General features: G+C 40.7%; 1 protein-coding gene across 3 annotated transcripts in view; it reads right to left on the bottom strand.

Moving 5' to 3' along the window:
* Positions 1 to 3,232: 3,232 nt before the first annotated feature.
* Positions 3,233 to 18,567, bottom strand: part of RLF (RLF zinc finger) — a 102,466-nt gene continuing 87,131 nt past the window's right edge. For 2 of the 3 annotated variants that reach the window (XM_054011842.1, XM_054011843.1), the window contains exons 7-8: positions 16,265 to 16,406; positions 3,233 to 8,428 (exon numbers count right to left, since the gene is read on the bottom strand). In XM_054011842.1, coding sequence (XP_053867817.1) covers positions 3,653 to 8,428; positions 16,265 to 16,406 — 4,918 coding nt within the window. In that variant the 3' untranslated portion in view covers positions 3,233 to 3,652. Of the gene's footprint in view, positions 8,429 to 12,702; positions 13,335 to 16,264; positions 16,407 to 18,567 lie in introns of those variants that run through there. The other variant, XM_054011844.1, reaches the window with a different exon arrangement.

Here is an 18,567-nt window from a genome sequence, read left to right as displayed (position 1 = left end):
GCGGGAAGCTGGAGACCTTCCTCACCCTGTCTTCCTGGGCTTCTTAGCTGGAGCCATGGAAGGAGACTGGTGCCAGCTCGTAGATGATACCAACGGTGCTCGGAGCTGAATTGAAGCACTGCTCCAGCATTGGAGTAAGGGCAGACTCCATCAGGGGCACCTTCCAGCAAATGTCACACTCCTTCTTTGACCTGGGTTCGAAGAACTTGCAGATTTTGCACTTATCACTAATGTGATCTTCGCCCAAGCACCATAAACAACTATTATGTGGCGCAGTAATGGGCATGGGCCTTTTAGAGCGATCGCAGGGTTTAAAGCCTGGGGACCGAGACATGCCCTGTCCTGAGGCGAAGTCCTACTAAATCTCTAACTTAACAAATAGGTTGAACTAAACAAGAGGGAAACTATATACAGTAATATTTGCAAGAGGTAGAGTTCAAACAAACGAAAAGCAACAGCTCTAGCTGAAGCACTGTCACTGGCGGCAAAAAGGAACTGAGGGTTGAGGAGGCCAGCAGCGCCCTATATGCCATGGCATATGCACACCACTCCAGGGGGCACCAGGGGGCCCCTACGGATACTGCTGAGGGAAAAACTTCCAGCACCAGTGCATGTGGCAAGCACACGCACCTAAGTTGAATGGACATGCGCAATCACTTTAAAAAGTTAGAATACATTTTTCTACTTTTAATACAGTTGCTTATTAATTAAACTTCTTTCCCAAGCCTTTGGATTTTAAATACATGATTTTTTTTTTCTAGTATGTTCACTTTTTTAGAATCATGGTCCATGAAAACCCACTTCCACATTATTTTTGTCAGAACCAACTGTCAGAATTTTTAGAAGTAAAAATAGTGGCCCTGAATTTCCATTCATGGGGGTGGGAAAGTGAGGGACTAGCTCCAGGTCCTGCTGACATCTCTGCTGTTTGGATACAAACAGAATTCCCATCTCTCAATCTCACACACTCAGCTTATATGATTTTAGTTAGAACTGCAATATTGACTTGCTTGAAGCAGTTGTGTTTCTTTCAGCATGGAAGTATCAGAGGGGAAAGCTCACTGACTAGGGAAAGCTTTCATTATGTTTTTCTCTAACTTGTCCATGGGGTTTGTGAAGTCACTAATTCATAAAACAAAGTAGCATGAACTGCTACGGTCACAGAGTATATCCCAAGGCAACCCTCTAGGAATAAAAGATAGAAGAAAAGATGGAGTTTAAATTATTAGGACATAAAACCTTCCATGCTAACACAATGGCCCTTCTTCCTCATGCTCCCCAGTCCCAGGAGTTGGAACAATTAGTTTTTAATTCTCTTTAAAGCTAGATTTGGAATACAGCATATTACTGATTATCCAAGTAGCATAGGAGAACATGGATTTCAGTCAGATAACTGGGAATTTGGATAATCGAGAAGGTAGGAGACATTCAGCAGTGGGGTGGCCTCCCCTGTGGTCAGGGGCTCCTCCTCCTCGCAGTCTTGGCCAGGGGGCTCTGCTCTGCCCCACTCACTCACCTGACAGCAGGGCTGCAGAGGGCTCCCTGTTCAGCTACAGGGCTGGTGACACCTGATCCCTGAAGGCACAAGGTGCAGGCTACAGTCCTGGCTGAGAAAAGTAGAGACCCAGGGCCAGGATTCTGCTGTACCCTGTCAAGACTGCAGCCTTTCCCCTACATCCTGCTTCTGCAGGGATAGGGTGTCACCAGCCTAGCAGCCATGGAAGTAGCCCTCTGTAGCTCTGCTCACTCAGTCCTATGACAGCAGATTGTAGAGGCTCCCTGTATTGCTGCAGGAGCCATTCAGCTGCAGGGTGGCCTCCCCCATGACCCGGGGTCTGTCCTTCTCCTCCTCCTTGAAGTCTTAGCCCAGAATCTTTGCTCTATTATCTGAACATCCGTATTAGTTGAATCCCTTCCTTGTCCCCCAGCATGAGATACATGGGGGACAAGGAAGGGATTTGGATAATGCAGAGGTTCAGATAATAGTGTTTTGGGTAAACAGGAGTATATTGTACTGAACACCTAATTTTAGTGTTTCACTAGAAATACAACTAGAAGTGCCCGGCTTACTAAAAATGATCTCACTTTCTCCTCTAGCTCCCATATACCTGTAAAAAGCAACAGAGTCCTGTGGCACCTTTAAGACTAACAGATGTATTGAAGCATAAGCTTTCGTGGGTGAAAGTCAGCAACTCTCTGTTGCTTTTTACAGATCCAGACTAACACAGCTACCCCTCTGATACCATATACCTGCAGAGGCCCTTATCTTGTCCTCCCCAGCCAGGTTTCCTTCACCCATTTACCTTAATAGCAAAGGGATTTTCTGCATGCATGGGCTTGTTGACACACATTGCACTAGTTTAATTTAAAATGGGTTTAAAACATGATTTTGTTATTCCAGTGTAAACATCAGTATGGACTATCAGTTTAAAAACTGGTTATATTGACTTAGCATGCATTGGCTAATTAAAAGGAGCAATCTAGGCCGATGTAAGGCAAGTTTAAACCACTCCAGATGTCCACAAAAAAAGCTGGACTTCTAACTGAAATGACTTAAATATCCCATTTAGTAAAACCAGTGTAGCTTTTTCTGTAGACCAGCACAATTCAGTGATAAGGCCCCAGATGTGAACTGTTGGGAGTTGATGCCCAGCTATGACATGAAATATCCAACCAGCTAATCAAAATGCAGCTTTGAACAGCCACTCACCATTTTCTCTCTCTCTCTCATTAATTAAACCAGTCTATTATCTGTTCCTTTTTATAACAGTCTTTATTCTCTCAATTACTTTGCCTAGCATTAATTTAGTCTACATGCCTGCAGACCATCTTTTTTTTTGAAAGCCTCATGTGACATAGTTCTTGTTTGGGTCTCTTTTCCAAAGTGGTGATTTTCTTTAAAAAAAAAAATTCTGAAAATTTCATCCTGGAATTAACCACTTGTTTGAGTTTTTGTCAACAAAATCATAAATTTGATAAATCTACTAGATTTCACTTTGAATTCTGATTCCTCATTCTGCAGTACTATCTGGGTTTCATTCCATTCAGTGAGCAGTCTTGAGGTGTAAAATAGGGCTATAGTTCATACTATTGTTGATTAACAACTTCATTTGTTGGTGATCTGATTTTCCTATAGTCAGATGTTTGGACAATTTCTCTTACCACAAACAAATGTAAAGCAAATTAAAACTTCTGTAATAAACTATGAAGATTTACTGTAGGGTAAATCAAATACGGGTGAAAAATTGTAGTTTATTGAAACTCATAACTCAAAAAATATAAGATGCTGTAGTGTACAATATGTTACACAACGCACCCTGAGGTGCACATTCAAGTCAAGTAAGAACTCCATCTTTCCCCAAACCCTGGTACCCTAGTACTTGTTTCATATACAATCATGCACACTTACTTTGCAAGAGGAAGCCCCCAGTATTCTGAGGTGTTAATTAGCACCAAAAACAGCACATTTCATTTAAAAAAAAATGAAACTGGGGAGCTAAATTAACTTAGCTAATACTTTTTGACAGACACATTCATGGAATTAAACAGCCTAATCTAACCTAAACAGTGTGTGTACTGTACCAGTTTCTGTTATAGTTTGCAATTCTCCCCATATAGCAATAGTGGAGAAGCCAGTTTCTAAACGAACTACTTATGTACTTCCTACACAAAGTTCATCTGACTTTTTTGTTGGAAATAAGTCTATAAGGGGTGTGGAAAATCTGGATCTTTCAAGGACAACTACTGGTCGTAAATAATGGAGTTGTTTTAAGGCAAGGTCTCCACAGTCTGTTAGTGCCTTGTCCAATATGGCCCTCAAGTTTTCTAAAGAAGGGACAGATGTCGACTCAGTTGATAATAAAGGCTGTATTTCTGTTAGCTGCCCATGCACTGAAGGTCCATGATTTTGGGGTATGCTTACTTCTGTGTTTTCACACACAAAGTTGTCTACTATCACACCCCTTTGTAAGTCTCTATTTTTTTGTAAGACACCACCTATTTGAAATTGTTCTGGGCACTCCCATTCATCTAGTTCATCATCATCATCATCATCATCTTTTTCCTCACTTTCCTGAATAAATTTTAGAAATGAAGATTCAAATCCCATTGGTTTATATGCCTTTAAATCAAATGGTCTGGACACTGAATGCTTCTGAAACTTGTTTCTTGTGGTGTGGAGTGAATTTTTTTTTGCATTCTGATTGCTGTGTTGCCAGCCTTCTGTCTCTTTCTCCCTTGGTAACTGCAAAGGCAAACTGTTAAAATAAGAACGGTTTTCTCTACTTTCAGGCAAACCTTCAGTTTTACACAAAGGCTCTGTTATACTACATTCTTCAAAACAACTGGTTTTTGAAGTATGGTTATATTTTAAAGTGCCTGAATACAAAAAAGCACCCGTGTCAAAAACCACACTATTTGCTGCACTCCTATTTTGATTTTCATTGCCTGTATCTTGATGATCGTAAGCAGTGTTTGGTACATAATGTTTTCCATTTTCATGCAGGTTGTCTGTGTGCACTGTATTTTCCTTTTTAAACTCTCTGGTTTCCTCTTTATTTAACGATAGCTCTGATTCCGAAGAGGGTTCCTTTTTAACCATTGTACCACTTTTAACACAAACTACCAGTTTCTCAGTCTGTTGTTCTATATAAATATTGGTCATCTGATGTGTGCGTTTATAATGCCTCACAATACTGCTTTCCAATTTTACTACAGACAGACACCCTTGAACCATGCAAGGGTACTGAGTCTGGTTAGATTTCTCTCTGCACATTTTCAGGGCTTCCTCCTTTGTTTTAAAATGAATCAAATGTTTTTCTTTATTTTTGCCAATTTTCTTAGATTTTTCTTTTATCTGCTTCTCATTCTCATTTATATCATACTGATCTTTCAAACAGTCTTGTTCATTTTTATCATTAAGCAAATTATCCTGCTCCTCTTTATGATTTCCAAAGAGACTACCATAATATTCACTATGGCGGAAATATACATGTTGAGAGTAATGACTGTAATTTGTGAAAATCCTATCACAGCCATTAAGGTCACAATGAATTTCAAAGTCTTTGTTTAGTTCTTCTTCATTAGCATGTTGTTCTATCAAGTGATGTTTCAGCTTGTTAAAAGTATGAAATACAGCAGGGCATTGAGGCTGGTTACATCGAAATCTTGCAGATTCAGTTTCAGAGAGCACTTTTTGATCCTCTAACTGATCAAGGTTATGAAAGTCACTGCAATGCTTAGCAAGAGCCTTAGAACATAAAAAGCGTTTACTACATTCTTTGTATTTGCATGCAAATATTTTTTTACATTTGACGAGTTCCCTTTTTGTTCTTGCTTTGTCTTTTTCTAAACAAAGCTGCTCTTTGTTATACTGATGTACAGTTCTATAGTGACGAATCAAGCCTTTCTGATTGGTAAAGGCAGAGTTGCAACTTTTATGAATACAATGGAATGGTTTGTGGTACTTATGCAATATATAACATAAATTTCCTTTGGCAACTGTTCTTTTACTTCCTCTCCCCTCTCTTGAGTCCAATTCTTCCCTGTGGCTGTTTAAAGAGGATATTTTAGAGGGCTTTCCCGTTACATTACTATCTGTGTCTTCACTGGACTCCAAATCAGTTTCAGAACTACACTCTTCCTTCTTCAGGTGGCATAGCTGCTCAGTAGATTGCTCAGTTTGTTCAATATGCTCTTCATCTCTATTAGTACAGCAACCAGGTGTTGAAACTGCATTATTTTTTAGCTTGCCCTCTCCACATGAACCTATGTGCTCATATTTTTCATTCGCAAACAGCTTGTGAGTTATCTTCTCATTGCCAATTTGATGTTTGTTTCTATAATGAATTCTAAGGTGTGTTTTTCTTGTAAATGATCTTTGACAAATATGGCATTTAAATGGTGAATACCGATGTTGAAACATATTTAACTGAAGAACTTTTTCCTTGGAATAATTATGTTTTTTAACATAATGCATTAAGAGAGCTTCTCTGGTCACAAACTCATATTTACAACCTTGACGTTCACAGAAAAATGGTTTAGCTGCCAGTTGAGTGAGATACTGCGTAGGTAAGTTATCTTGTTGTTCTTGAAAATGAAGTTCTGAGGTAGTTTCATTGACAACTGATTGAGGACACTTGGCATCATTTGATGGATATGACTGTAATGACCCTAAAAAAGGTTTGTGTGTTAAAGTGGAAGAATTTGCAGTAAAGTTAGACTTTAAACTTAAATGTTTCAAGCCCAAGAGAAGTTCCAACATGGCATCTTCAGTATTTGGCACCTTAGAATCCTCATAAAAGGAAGTTTCTGGGGAAGAACAAATTTCTTCCTTGAGATAATTTTTTCCTTTAGAATTTGTATTACAGTACAGACTTTCTGGAGAGTCAGTATTCGTATCAGAATTATGCCTAAGATCTGCACTAAGATCTCCAGTAGTTCTGCTGTTTTGACTATCATTGATTAGATTAAAAATATCTTTAGCTTTGATCCCCATCTTTTTTTTAGGTTTGAAATGGTATGGATGAGCCCTTCGAAGATGTTTTTGCATACCTCTGGCATTTTTGTATGTTGAACTACATCCTTCAAAACCACAGGTAATTTTTTTCCCATCAAAAACTGCCACATGGGAGCATTGTTCTTTTAAACCGGAAGGGTGAAAGACTCCCTGTTGGGATATTAGAGTACTAGAAATTGTTTGATTCTGAGTTATTGTTTCTATCAAAGGAGATAGCTGCTTTTTGGTTACTACAGTAGAGGTTCTGTGGCTCCCAAAATAAACACTACAGTTGCTTTCACTATCAATTTCGTCATCGTCCGAGACTGTTTCTTCCTTAATCTGCAGGATTTCTTGAGAACTTGTTGACCCCACAGACAAAGTAAGATTTTCATATGGACTGAAATTATCTGCTTGATCAACCAGTTGAGACTCAGCAAGATAACTGCAGCTGTCTTTTGAAATAGGCTCTTCAAGTTTAACTGATGTCTCCTTCACTTCTCCATTTGATATTGCAATCTTATGCACTGCAAGATGATTCTGAAATTCTGTTTTTGAATAATAGAACTTTTTGCAACCAAGAAAGTTACATGTGTATGATGCATCCCTAAAATGCTGAGCTTCATGGTGGTAAAGCTGCCCCAAGTCACTGAAAACTATGTTGCAGCCATTTAATTCACACTTATAACGTAGATCTTCATGCATTTGTTTGTGATTTAATAATTCATTAACTGACCCAAATCTAGCATAACAATCCATAGACACACACATGTAAGGCTGAGGACCACAATGCACTCGTTCATGCTCCTGCAGATGAAAGGATGTCATGAAGTGACGTCGGCAAAAAGCACACTTCTCTCTTCTGTTTTTCATATCCAAGTAGTGTTTTGCATTTTCATCATTGTTTTGATGTTCAGCCTTTAGATGTACACTTAAATATTTAAATTGCTTAAATACTCTAGAGCAGTCTGTGCCAGGACATGGATATATATCTCTGTCTTGCAAATGGTAATTTTCTAATTGGTTAAATGTGACATATTCATGTGTGTCACTTTTGTTTTTTTCAGATGGTTGTGGTTGCTGCTGCTTTTCTTCTGGTGATGCAGAAGAGTTTCTGGATGTACTGGTCTTTTGTGGTGATCTCTCTTTTTTCAACAGTATTTTCTTTTTTGGTCGGTATGTTCTACTAGGTGGCATTTTAACATGCTCCATTACATGTGGTACAAAAAATTCCTTTCTCTTGAACTTTTTTGTACACACTGGGCATGTATAAATACCATCTTCCATGTGCATCTTAGAATGATGTAGTATTCTAGCCTCTATACATTCTCTTTTGCATAACACACAGAAGAATTTGTATTGGAGCCATCTCTGGTATCTTTCAGAAGATCCAATTGGCTTTTTCACTCTTGTTCTCTCTTTATGTTGATTTGTTGCCTCTTTTCCTCCTTCATAGTATTTATGTTCTTTAGTCTCGTCACAATCACTCAAAAGAGTTTCTAACAAGTCAGTTTCATTGACTGACATATCATTACAACTCACATCGTCTTCAGAATCAGAAGCTTCTTTCCCTAAGAGTTTAAGACAATGCCGTTTTAAAGTCTTCCAGTCCCAAAATTCAGGATCAAATGGCCAATATGCTTTTAAAGCTAACAGAAGCTCACAACGGAGTGAGTTTGGAACCAGTGCATTTTCTTCATCAAATTTCTGATCTGGTTGCAAATGCAGTTCTTCCAGCACATTGTAGCCATCCAAATTTGGCTCGAGCAAAAACTCAGTGAGCTGACATGCTCTTCTAACTTCAAGATCCACTGGTAAAAGGCATGCAATTGTTTTACATACAGATGTCTTCATCTCATCATTTCCATTTGATCTGATCTGAAGCGCTCTCACACATAACAAAATAGACACAGCAAGACCTGCTTCTTCTGCCTGTGTGGAAAAATACAAACAAAAGTTATTTTTCATTTTTTTGGTAAATGCATTCTTCCCTGAATCACACACTGGGGAACAACTGTATCTACATCTTGAAATCTGCCTAAAGCTAGAAGTGATGTTTAGGATGGCTATTATAAAACTCTTAGTAGAATAGGCAATTTGGCAGCAGAAAAAATTCCCAATGGAAAAGTTTGGGAGAACAAAGACCGTGGTAAGTTGCACACTAAATTCTACAAAATCAAAAATTAGATATTGAAAAGAACTATTAGGCACTTTTAAAATAAAAACTGATGGGTTTGCAAGTATAATCTTGTACACTGTGCCCTTATAAATTCTGACTTAGATGTTGAGCTTCTACCATTGCTCTTGGCAAACTCTCTCACTGGCCCCCACCTCCACTGCTGTTTTCTTCTAATAATCTAATTTTCCTTTGGCGAATTTTATTCCTTTATTCCTAGTAATACCCAACAATTCCTCTTTGTCCTTAGAATTCATTCTAATATTTGTAAAATTGTAGTTTGGTGAAATTATATACATTTATTTTAGTCTCTCTTTAATCATTTTAGTTGGTTTTCTTTTAATTTCTTCCAAGTGTTTTTCAAGTTTTGTCAACTATGTAAACCCCTGGACAAGTAACTGGGATCCACTTCTCCTGTGGATAGTGGTGATTTTTTATTTTTATTCGGGGGGGGGGAGGGGGGAATGCCAGGGGATAACAGACACCTGAAGTTCACCCTCCATTCCATATGGTATTATGTATATTCCCATATGCAGAGTCAATTTTGTCTGTCTATACAGCAAAGAATCATTTTACTAATTCTCCCCAGAATCCTCAGACTGGCTCTGTGCACGAGGGTGTGATTCTGGTACATAGAAATTGGTAAGGTTTGTGCCCTTCCACCCCCCAATTCCTTTTAAGAGAGATATTGAGGAGTGGTGATCTACTAAGGTCAGCGGTCATCCTCTGACTACATCAGTATAAACTTTTAAGAAAGACTGCAGGCCATCCCAAGCCCTTTCATGGCCTTACATCCTCCAGTCTGTGAATCACTCGTTTGTTTTTCCTCTCAAGAGGATGCACTCCCTTATTACTAAAATTAACAGTTAAGAGTTCAAGGCCAGCAGGAACCATTAGATCATTTCGTTTGACCTCCAGAATGTTATAGCGCATTACATTTTACCCAGTTACTCCTATATTAAGCCCAATAAATTGCACTGGGCTAAAACATAATTTGTGTTTGACTGCAGCATGTTTTCCAGAAAGGCATCCAGTCTTGATCTGAAGACTTAAGAGATGGAGAATCCACCACTTCCCTTGGTAGTTACTTCCATGAGATAATCACCTCACTGTTAAAAATGTATGCCTCTTCTCCAATGCCAATATGTCTGGCTTCAGTTTCCAGTCATTGATTCTTCTTATGCTCTTCTCCACTAGATTAAAGAGCTCTTTGGTAGCTGGTATTTTCTACCCATTACAATACTTGTACACTGTAGTCAAGTCATCTCAATCTCCTTTTTGATAAACTGAACAGACTGAGCTCTAACTCTCATGCTGTAAGGCATTTTCTTCAGCCCTTGAATAGTTTTTGAGACTGTTTTCTGCACCCTCTCCAAGTCTTCAATATCCTTTTTAAAATGGGGGTCTCACCAATGCCGGATACAGAAATAAAATAATGGCCCTAACTACTACTCTCTTGTTTATATATTTAAGGGCCATATTAGCCCTTTTTTCCACTGACTCAACAGGAGCTCGAGTTGCTTGTCTACTTTGACCCCTAAATCCTTTTAATTGTCACTGCTTTCCAGGATACATTCCCTACTCTGTAGGTATGACCTACATTCCTTGTTACTAGATATGTAACTTTGCATTTGGATGTGTTAAAACTCACTTGACTAGGCCCAGTTTACCAAGTGATCCAGATGGCTCTGTGAGACTGCCCTGTCCTCATCATCATTATTTACCATTACACCAAACTGTCATCTGTATCAGAAATGATTTCATATTTACTTCCAGTTCATCAGTGAAACTCTTAGCATTGTGCCTACTACTGATCCCTTCAAAACCCCACTATAAGCACTCCACTAACTACTTTGAGATGTCAGCCAGTTCATAATCCAAATAAAGTGTGCTTTACTGATAGTGTACAGTGCTGATTTTTTTAAATAAGAATATTCCACAGTACTAACTCAAATGCCTTACCAAAGTAAGTATTTTACACATATGCAGTTACCTTTATCAAACAAACTAGTAATCTCCCCAAAGAATGAAATCAGCTTGAACAAGATTTGCTCCCCCCATCCACCATAAAACCACGTTGACTGGTATTATCATCCTATTCTTTAATTCTTTATTAACTGAATCCCATATCAGCCTTTTCCATTATTTTATCCGGGACTGATAGCAGGTTAGCTGGTCTATAGTTACACAGGTCATCCCGCTTGCCCTTCTTGAATAATGGCACAACATTAGTGCTCCTCCAGTCTTCTGGAATTTCCTCAGGATTCCAAGATTTATTAAAAATGTGTTTAGTTGCAGGTTACCTAGTGCTTTGTTTAATTAAGGGTAACAGAAAAATGAATGCAAACATGTATACTTAGTTGTAGATGTAGAAAATAGTTTCCTGGTGTGGTAGGCCAGTTAAATACAAGGAGCAGCATCTGGGGTGGTAGGTCCTCATAGCTGGGATGTAGCATTTCTCTTGCCTTCGTTAAGGTGACTAGGAGTGGCATGGTTCATGGGGAAAAGGGTTTGTAGGTAAGAACTAAGCACCCTTCTTGTAAATAAAGCATCTACCTCCCTCTCCCATCGAAGGGGTGGACGTTGATTTGCAGGGATTCCCAAGCACTTATGAGGCTTACTGGTAATTCCTGGGTAGTGGCATACCAAGGATCTTGCCCTGGGAACGAGGGCTCACATCAGGTGTGATTAAATGGGTTGGTTATACCCTGGAATTTTTGAGTGTCTGGATGTAAGCCAATAGGAAAGAGGGGCTAGGGACAGCCCTTCCCAGGCTATCTTCCCTCTTAGCTGTTGTCAGGACAGGTGATGTCGGAGGTTATTTTGTTGGAATTACCTTTCCGAACTGCGCTTTCGAATAAAGTTGTGGCCATTTAGTCAAAAAGTCCAGGTATCTGCATCTTCAATGGCCCATTCCCCTTTGCAAATAATAATTATGCTAGTAATCACAGTTGTTTCTCAGATGAATACGTGGCCAACAGCCATAAAACAGTATTTTTTATGACTGTGGCTGATGTTTGACTGTCCGTTATGTAGCAGTGCAAATATTTTGTATTTTTGCTGTGACACCCACAAATGTTAGCAAATCAATATCTTCTGAGCAATTAATGTACTTTAAGATATCGTTAAAATGTCGTGACAATATGTAAACAATTTATCTGTATGCAGATTTTAAAATTAGGTATATTTCCAGTTCAACAAAGACAAAAATGGAAAACAATGTTTCCATAAACTGACATAAGAATGTGTTTCCAGGTACAAAGTACTTAACTGCATTTAGTTACCATATTTACAATAAGATGTATTAGAGCAAAATACTGATAGCAAGAAACTGATAACGTTAATGATGTAATTTAATTCTACTGTTGTTGTAGCCATGTTGGTCCCAGAATATTAGCGAGACATGGTGGGTGAGGTAATATCTTTTATTGGACCCACTTCTGTTGGTGAGAGAGACGAGCTTTTTAGCTTACAGTGTCTGGAAGAAGCTCGAAAGCTTGTGTCTCTCATCAACAGAAACTGGTTCAATAAAAGATATTACCTCACCCACCTTGTCTCTCTAATTCTAAGCACATGCAAACACACTTGTACATACACACACACACACACACACACACTAAAATATTTAAATTATTTTTGTGTCATACTTGATCTCTATACTACACCTCTACCTTGATATAATGCTGTCCTCAGGAGCCAAAAAATCGTACCGCGTTATATCGAACTTGCTTTGAACCGCCGGAGTGCGCAGCCCCGCCCCCCTGGAGCACTACTTTACTGCGTTATATCAGAATTCATGTTATATCAGGTCACGTTATATCAGGGTAGAGGTGTATTTCCTACAAAAGCTTATTAGAAGATTATTAAAGTTTGCAAAGTCAAGAACTCAAAAGTTGGGAAATACCCAGATGAAGACTGCCTGTGATGCATTCATTCTTCCCCATTTGTGTCTAACTATATGATCACATTCTATTCCCCGCCTCCCCACCCCCCATGAGGACCCTATAATGCACAGTGAATGAGGCAGCTGTTCAATAGTTCTTTTCAAATGCATAAATCAACCTGTGGCCTTATTTGCTCCCCATTCAAACCCTGCACTGAAAAAGGAATTTTTAGATTTCTACACTGCACTTACCCTCTGTAGTATCTGAGCCTCTACAAATGTTAATTTACCTTCACAACACACCTGCCAACCCTTGACTACACTGGAAAGTTTTTGCTATAAAGGTGTGAATTTAAAAACTGCTATAGTTATACCAGTATCAATTCTCACATAGCCACTCCTATCCTAATATGGAGTGGCCTTTTTCAGCAAGGTTTAAACCACTTCCCAAGTGATACAAGTTGAATTTTTTTTTTTTTTTAAGCCTCTCTTATACTGAAATTGGAGTGTCTACAAAGGTGGCTATATCATTATATCCGGTAAAACTTTTCCAAGCAGACAAAATTTCAGATACAGAAATATTAGTCCCATTTTACAGCTGAGGAACTCAATAAGAGAGACAGAGGCCAAAATTTATGGAACTGTCCATGAATTTTGGGTGCTCAACTTGAGACACCTACCCTTATTCCGAGGTGCTGAGTACCTCCAGCTCCCACTGTCTTCAGTAGGAGCTTTGAATGTTCATCCATTCTGAAAATCAGGCTCTCAGGTATCTCAAGCTGGGCACCAAGAAAATGAGGCAAACGCTATTAGCGGTCACATCTGAAAATTCTTGTGTAAGTTACTTCCCTCAGCAAAACAAAGGACGTCTGTGGTGATTCCAAGAATAGAATACTGTACCCTTATGTCCCAGACCAGTATCTTAACCGTCAGACCATGCATTTTCCTCTTGCAAACCACTGCCTTTTTCATTACACACCATATGAAGTTAATGAGGCGGGGTCCTTGAGACAACAATCTCAATACTATTACATCCTTGTCTCATTCCTTGAGTACAGCCCATCCTGTGCACTGAGTAAGGCAGGGTTCAGTGTAAAAAATAGTAGGTGGCCATGTAATTAAAGACTAATGTAATGCATAGGCAGATAAGTGAGCAGAATTAAGGCCCCTAAATGTGGCATTTCTTAACTTCTGAGTCCTTCCCTTTGCAACCTTTATTATGTCTTTTTGTAAGGAATGTCCTAGTTTTATTTAAATGAATAAACAACCACATACTTTACCATGATTTGAACCTAGAGCCTCCACATTAACGTCAACCCTCTACCACTTCAGATGAAAGAATAACTATTAGTTACTAGTGTTTAGCAGGCTGTTATCCTCTATCTGCACCAGCTGTTTCCTGTGGATTATACAAGTGTTTTTCTAGACAGCTACAGGAATTCTTAACTCTGGGAAAAGAATGTGGTCTAGCAGTTAGGGCAGAGAACAGAGAGAGGACTCCTGGGTGCACTTTGTTAATGATGTATTACATTTACATAGTACTGATGTACTATCCAGGTGTGGATCTCAAAGGTGGGCAATGCAGGAATAGCCCCATTTTACAGAAAATGGAAACAAGCCATAGCATATTCATTCAGAGAAGTGTTGTGGTTAAGTGAATGAAGCTTGGGTGTGCCATATCAGAGACATTGGTTTTAGTCTTAGCTCTGTCAGAAGACATCTTGTGCAACCCGCCAGATTGTCACTTAAGTGACAATAGGTTGTGATGTGCACAGAATTTACCTTAGGCTATGTCCTCACTCCGGGGGGGGGGGGGGGGGGGGGGGGTGGTTCGATTTCAGATACGCAAATCCAGCTACGCAAATAGCGTAGCTGAATTAGACGTATCGGAGCCGACTTACCCCACTGTGAGGACAGCGGCAAATCGACCTCCGCGGCTCTCCCGTTGACAGCGCTTACTCCTACCTCCACTGGTGGAGTACAAGCGTCGATTCGGGGATCGATTGTTGCGTCCCGACGAGACGCGCTAATTCGATCCCCGAGAGATTGATTTCTACCCGCCGATTCAGGCGGGTAGTGTAGACGTAGCCTGAGTCAGAAGAAGAGATAAGGCTACAATTTATGGTCTCCTGGCTCCCAGACAAATGAACACTTAGGCCACAGGATATCTCAATGGGGAAAAGCAGCAGTAGCAACATCAATTTTCTGTGTCCCATTTTGAGCTCTAGCTCTGTGCTAGATATCCACATGATGCAGGAAACTCAGTGGAATCTGGGAGTATTGCACAGTGAGTTGGAACATACAGAAAATAAAGATACATGTATCAAGTTCTACTTTGCATGTGCAAACGATTGCTTTTCAGCATTTAAATCAATGAAAACTGGATGGTTTTTCACAGGAACAGGGAAAGGCACATCTCTAACCTCAGGACAACCCTCAGACCTAATTTCAATTTTCTGCTCCAATCTACAAAGATAGATGTTAGAGCAATTCAAAAAAATGGTCAGAAAATGTTACCAATCAGCCTATTTTTCGTACCCTTGTCCTCAAAAGTGTTTAACTTATTTTTTGCTAATTCCTTCCCTCACAACAAAATCCAGTCTGAGGCAAAGAACAAGGATGGAAAATTTCAGTCCAAACTGCTGAAATACGTCAAAAGTTATAAGCATTTGGAAACAAAGGATTATAATAGAAAGTATTAAGATACCTTAACTATAGGCATAACTATTGCTTTGCCTATTAATAGTGTCCCACCATATTTGTCACCTTTAAACTACACAATTCCAGTCTTTTCCATCTCCCCTCATGCAGAAATCTTCCCGGGCCTACAATAATTTTTTGCTGCCCATCTCGAGCATCTGTCTATTACTTTTAACAGTTATAGTGACCACAACTGAATATAAGATTACAAGTGAGGCTGTACCATTGATTTATATAATGACACCATATTATTGTTTGCTTTTAAGACTGTCGCTGCACATATAATAGAGGTTTTCACTGAGTTATGCACAGTGATGTCCAGATTTTGTGTGTGTGTGTGTGTGTGTGGGGGGGGGGGGGGGGTGTGTTTACAATTAATTCAGAACTCAGCAAAGTACATAGCTCAAATGCATTATCTTGGATTTCACTGCTGATAAATGTATCTGCCATCATGCTGCCTGGCTTTAACCCAAATCCTGTCTGAAGTGCCTCAATCTTCTCTAATCTTGACTAACCTAAATGACTCGTCTGCAAATTTTACCACCTCATTGTTTACCACCTTTTCCAGCTCTTTACTGTACATTTTTGAACATCAGTATATAGTATACATCTTGGGCCCACCCCATTAAGCTTTTGGAAAAAAGGGAACAATGCTCATTTTAAAAATTATATTATTACAATTATACTTCAAAGCAGACCTGCATTTTAAGTTTAGTAAGTATGGCGCTGTGGTGTATTTGCTGTTGTTTGAGGAAACGTTAGCTGAGCAATCTATGAGAAATGTGCCCAGGTACTACACTATAGGTGCATTACAAAATGTATGTAATAATTATAAAGTATGATTATGACTTAGGTTGGAATTATATTTTTTTTAAATCTTCAGTTATTCAAATTTTATTGTTATAGCAAAGCAACAAATTAAGTTATGTTCTATGGTGCAATTTGTACATGCACTCAATAATAAAATGAAATTAACTGCAATCAGCAGACTGCAACATAAATTACTTACTTCAGATTGTATCACTCTAATCAGGAAGAATAAGTGTTGTAGCGTTTTAGCTATGATGCCAAACTGCCGACATCTCTCCAAAAAAGAATCTAAAGAAGGATCAATTCTTCTTTGCAACTTGCTCCAGAACAGAGTCAGCTCCCTGTGAAAAGAGTTCAAAGCAGATTGTAAACATAATGCAGTGTTTCTCAAACTGGGGTGGCCACTTGTGTAGGGAAAGCCCCTGGTGGGCCAGGATGGTTTGTTTACCTGCCCCGTCTGCAGGTCCAGACGATCGCGGCTCCAGGCCAATGGGAGCTGCTGGAAGCGGCGCGGGCCGAGGGACTTACTGGACGCCGCTTCCAGTGGCTCCCATTGGCCTGCAGCGGCGAACCACGGCCAGTGGGAGCTGCGATCGGCCAGACCTGCGGACGGGGCAGGTAAACAAACCGGCTCAGCCCGCCAGGGGCTTTCCCTACAGAAGCGGCGACCCCAGTTTGAGAAACACTGACATAATGCAAGGTAAGGAAACTGTGTGAGATTTGTCTAAAATCTCCATAATGTAGCTTTAAGGGTTGACACAATATTAACTACTGGGGAAAAATCCATTTTGCCTGATATTATTTTGCCTGATATTAATCAGGCCCCTCCCTCTTACACAGCTAACATAAGGTTAATACTGTTAAGGTTACTCTGATTAAACAGAAATCAGAACAAAACCTACCAGCTTGCTATTCTCTCTTCAAGCGTGAAAGACAGCGGGTTCTTTAAAGATAGTTTGCTCTCCAAAAGCACCTTCCCAGATGCATGCTCCAATCATTAGGCTACAGAGTTACTCTCATGCGTGTGCACTCACTCACTCTAGCGCAAATGACTCAGACAGCATGCACAAGCATGAGAATGACTCTGTAGCCTAGTGGTTAGAGGATGTAGGAGACAGAGGATCCAGTCCCCCCACTCTGATGACTAATTATTTATGTAAAGCAGAACAGCTTCAACAGGAGAAACAGAGGGAGCCTCACATCAGAATATTCTATATCCCAATGGTTAGGGCACTCACCTGAGAGGTGGCAGATCTTCATTCAAATTCCTTCTCCCCCTCAGGTGGAGAGGGGACTTGAATTGAGGAGGGGGTGGGGGTGTCCCACATCCCAGATGAGCCCTAAGTTAAAAGTTAGGAGGGAGGTCCTCCTCCTCCACCCCGTTTGTGTGAACTCACCTGAGAGCCCAATCCTGTACCTGACCTTTGAGAACACCTACTGGATCAAGCCCCACCATGCAATTTAGGTGTTCAGCCACACTGGTTTCTGAATCAATATGGGACTCAAGCAGAAAATAAGCATTTGGATGCCTAGAGGGAGGCAGTAGAGCACTTGCCTAGAGGCAGAAACATACAGGGCTGGCCTTACCATGAGGTGAACTGAGGCAGCTGCCTCAGGTGCCAGACTGTGTGGGTGTGGGGCAGGGCCTGCTCTACCTTTTTTGCTGCCCCAAGCAGCAAAAAAAAGCCCCGCCCCGCCAAGCCCCCCCCAAGTGCCGCCCCCCCCCGAGCGCTGCGTGCCACCGGACACCCCCCCCGAGAGCTGCACCCCGCGCCGCCCGCCCGCCGAGCGCCGCGCAAGCGTCCCCCGCAGAATGCCACGCTGCGCTGCCCCCCACCACCCCAAGATTGGCCGCCCCAAGCATGTGCTTGGTTGCCTGGTGCCTGGAGCCGGCCCTGTGTGTGTGTGTGTGGGGGGGGGGTGAAGGGGCGCCACTAGGACCCAGAATGTAGAAAATTGTGTCTGCTGCTTGTGCATATATATTCTCTCTGCTCTAGATGCACAGAGATGGTGGAGTGCTGTGCTGGAGAAAGTAGGGCAGAAGAGACATAACAGGAAGGCAAGAGAAAAGGTGAGGGAATAACAGAAAGCAGCAGGAGATGCAGGGGGAGAGAGGAGGAGGAGCCTCTTATGTACCTCTCTAGCACCTCCAGGAGCTGATTAGCACCAGCTTCTCAGTGAGCTTCCTGTTTCCTGCTGCTTCCCTGAACCCATTTGAGGAGAAGAGGCAGTCAACTGAAGTAGTAGGAGACAGGCCCTTAAGATGCTGATATCTTCCCTCACTCAGGCCCTGCTACCAGCCTGCTTATTTGTCCCCTTCAATTGAGTGTTGAGAGCCACTATAGCTGGCACAGAACAGCAGTCATGAGTGAAAGAAAATGCTCCTCTGGGGCAGCATTCAGAAAAAGCAAGCAAAGGAAGCTTTTCTAAGCAGGAAGGAGCTCTCCTGAGATACATAGACACAAATGTTCACGGTGAGCCTTCTGGCCCCAGTGAGGATGT

Source organism: Malaclemys terrapin, chromosome 22 (assembly GCF_027887155.1).
Source record: "Malaclemys terrapin pileata isolate rMalTer1 chromosome 22, rMalTer1.hap1, whole genome shotgun sequence".
Taxonomy (NCBI): domain Eukaryota; kingdom Metazoa; phylum Chordata; order Testudines; family Emydidae; genus Malaclemys; species Malaclemys terrapin.
The sequence above is the reverse complement of the archived record's forward strand: the minus strand, read 5'-3'. Positions and strand labels throughout refer to the sequence as shown.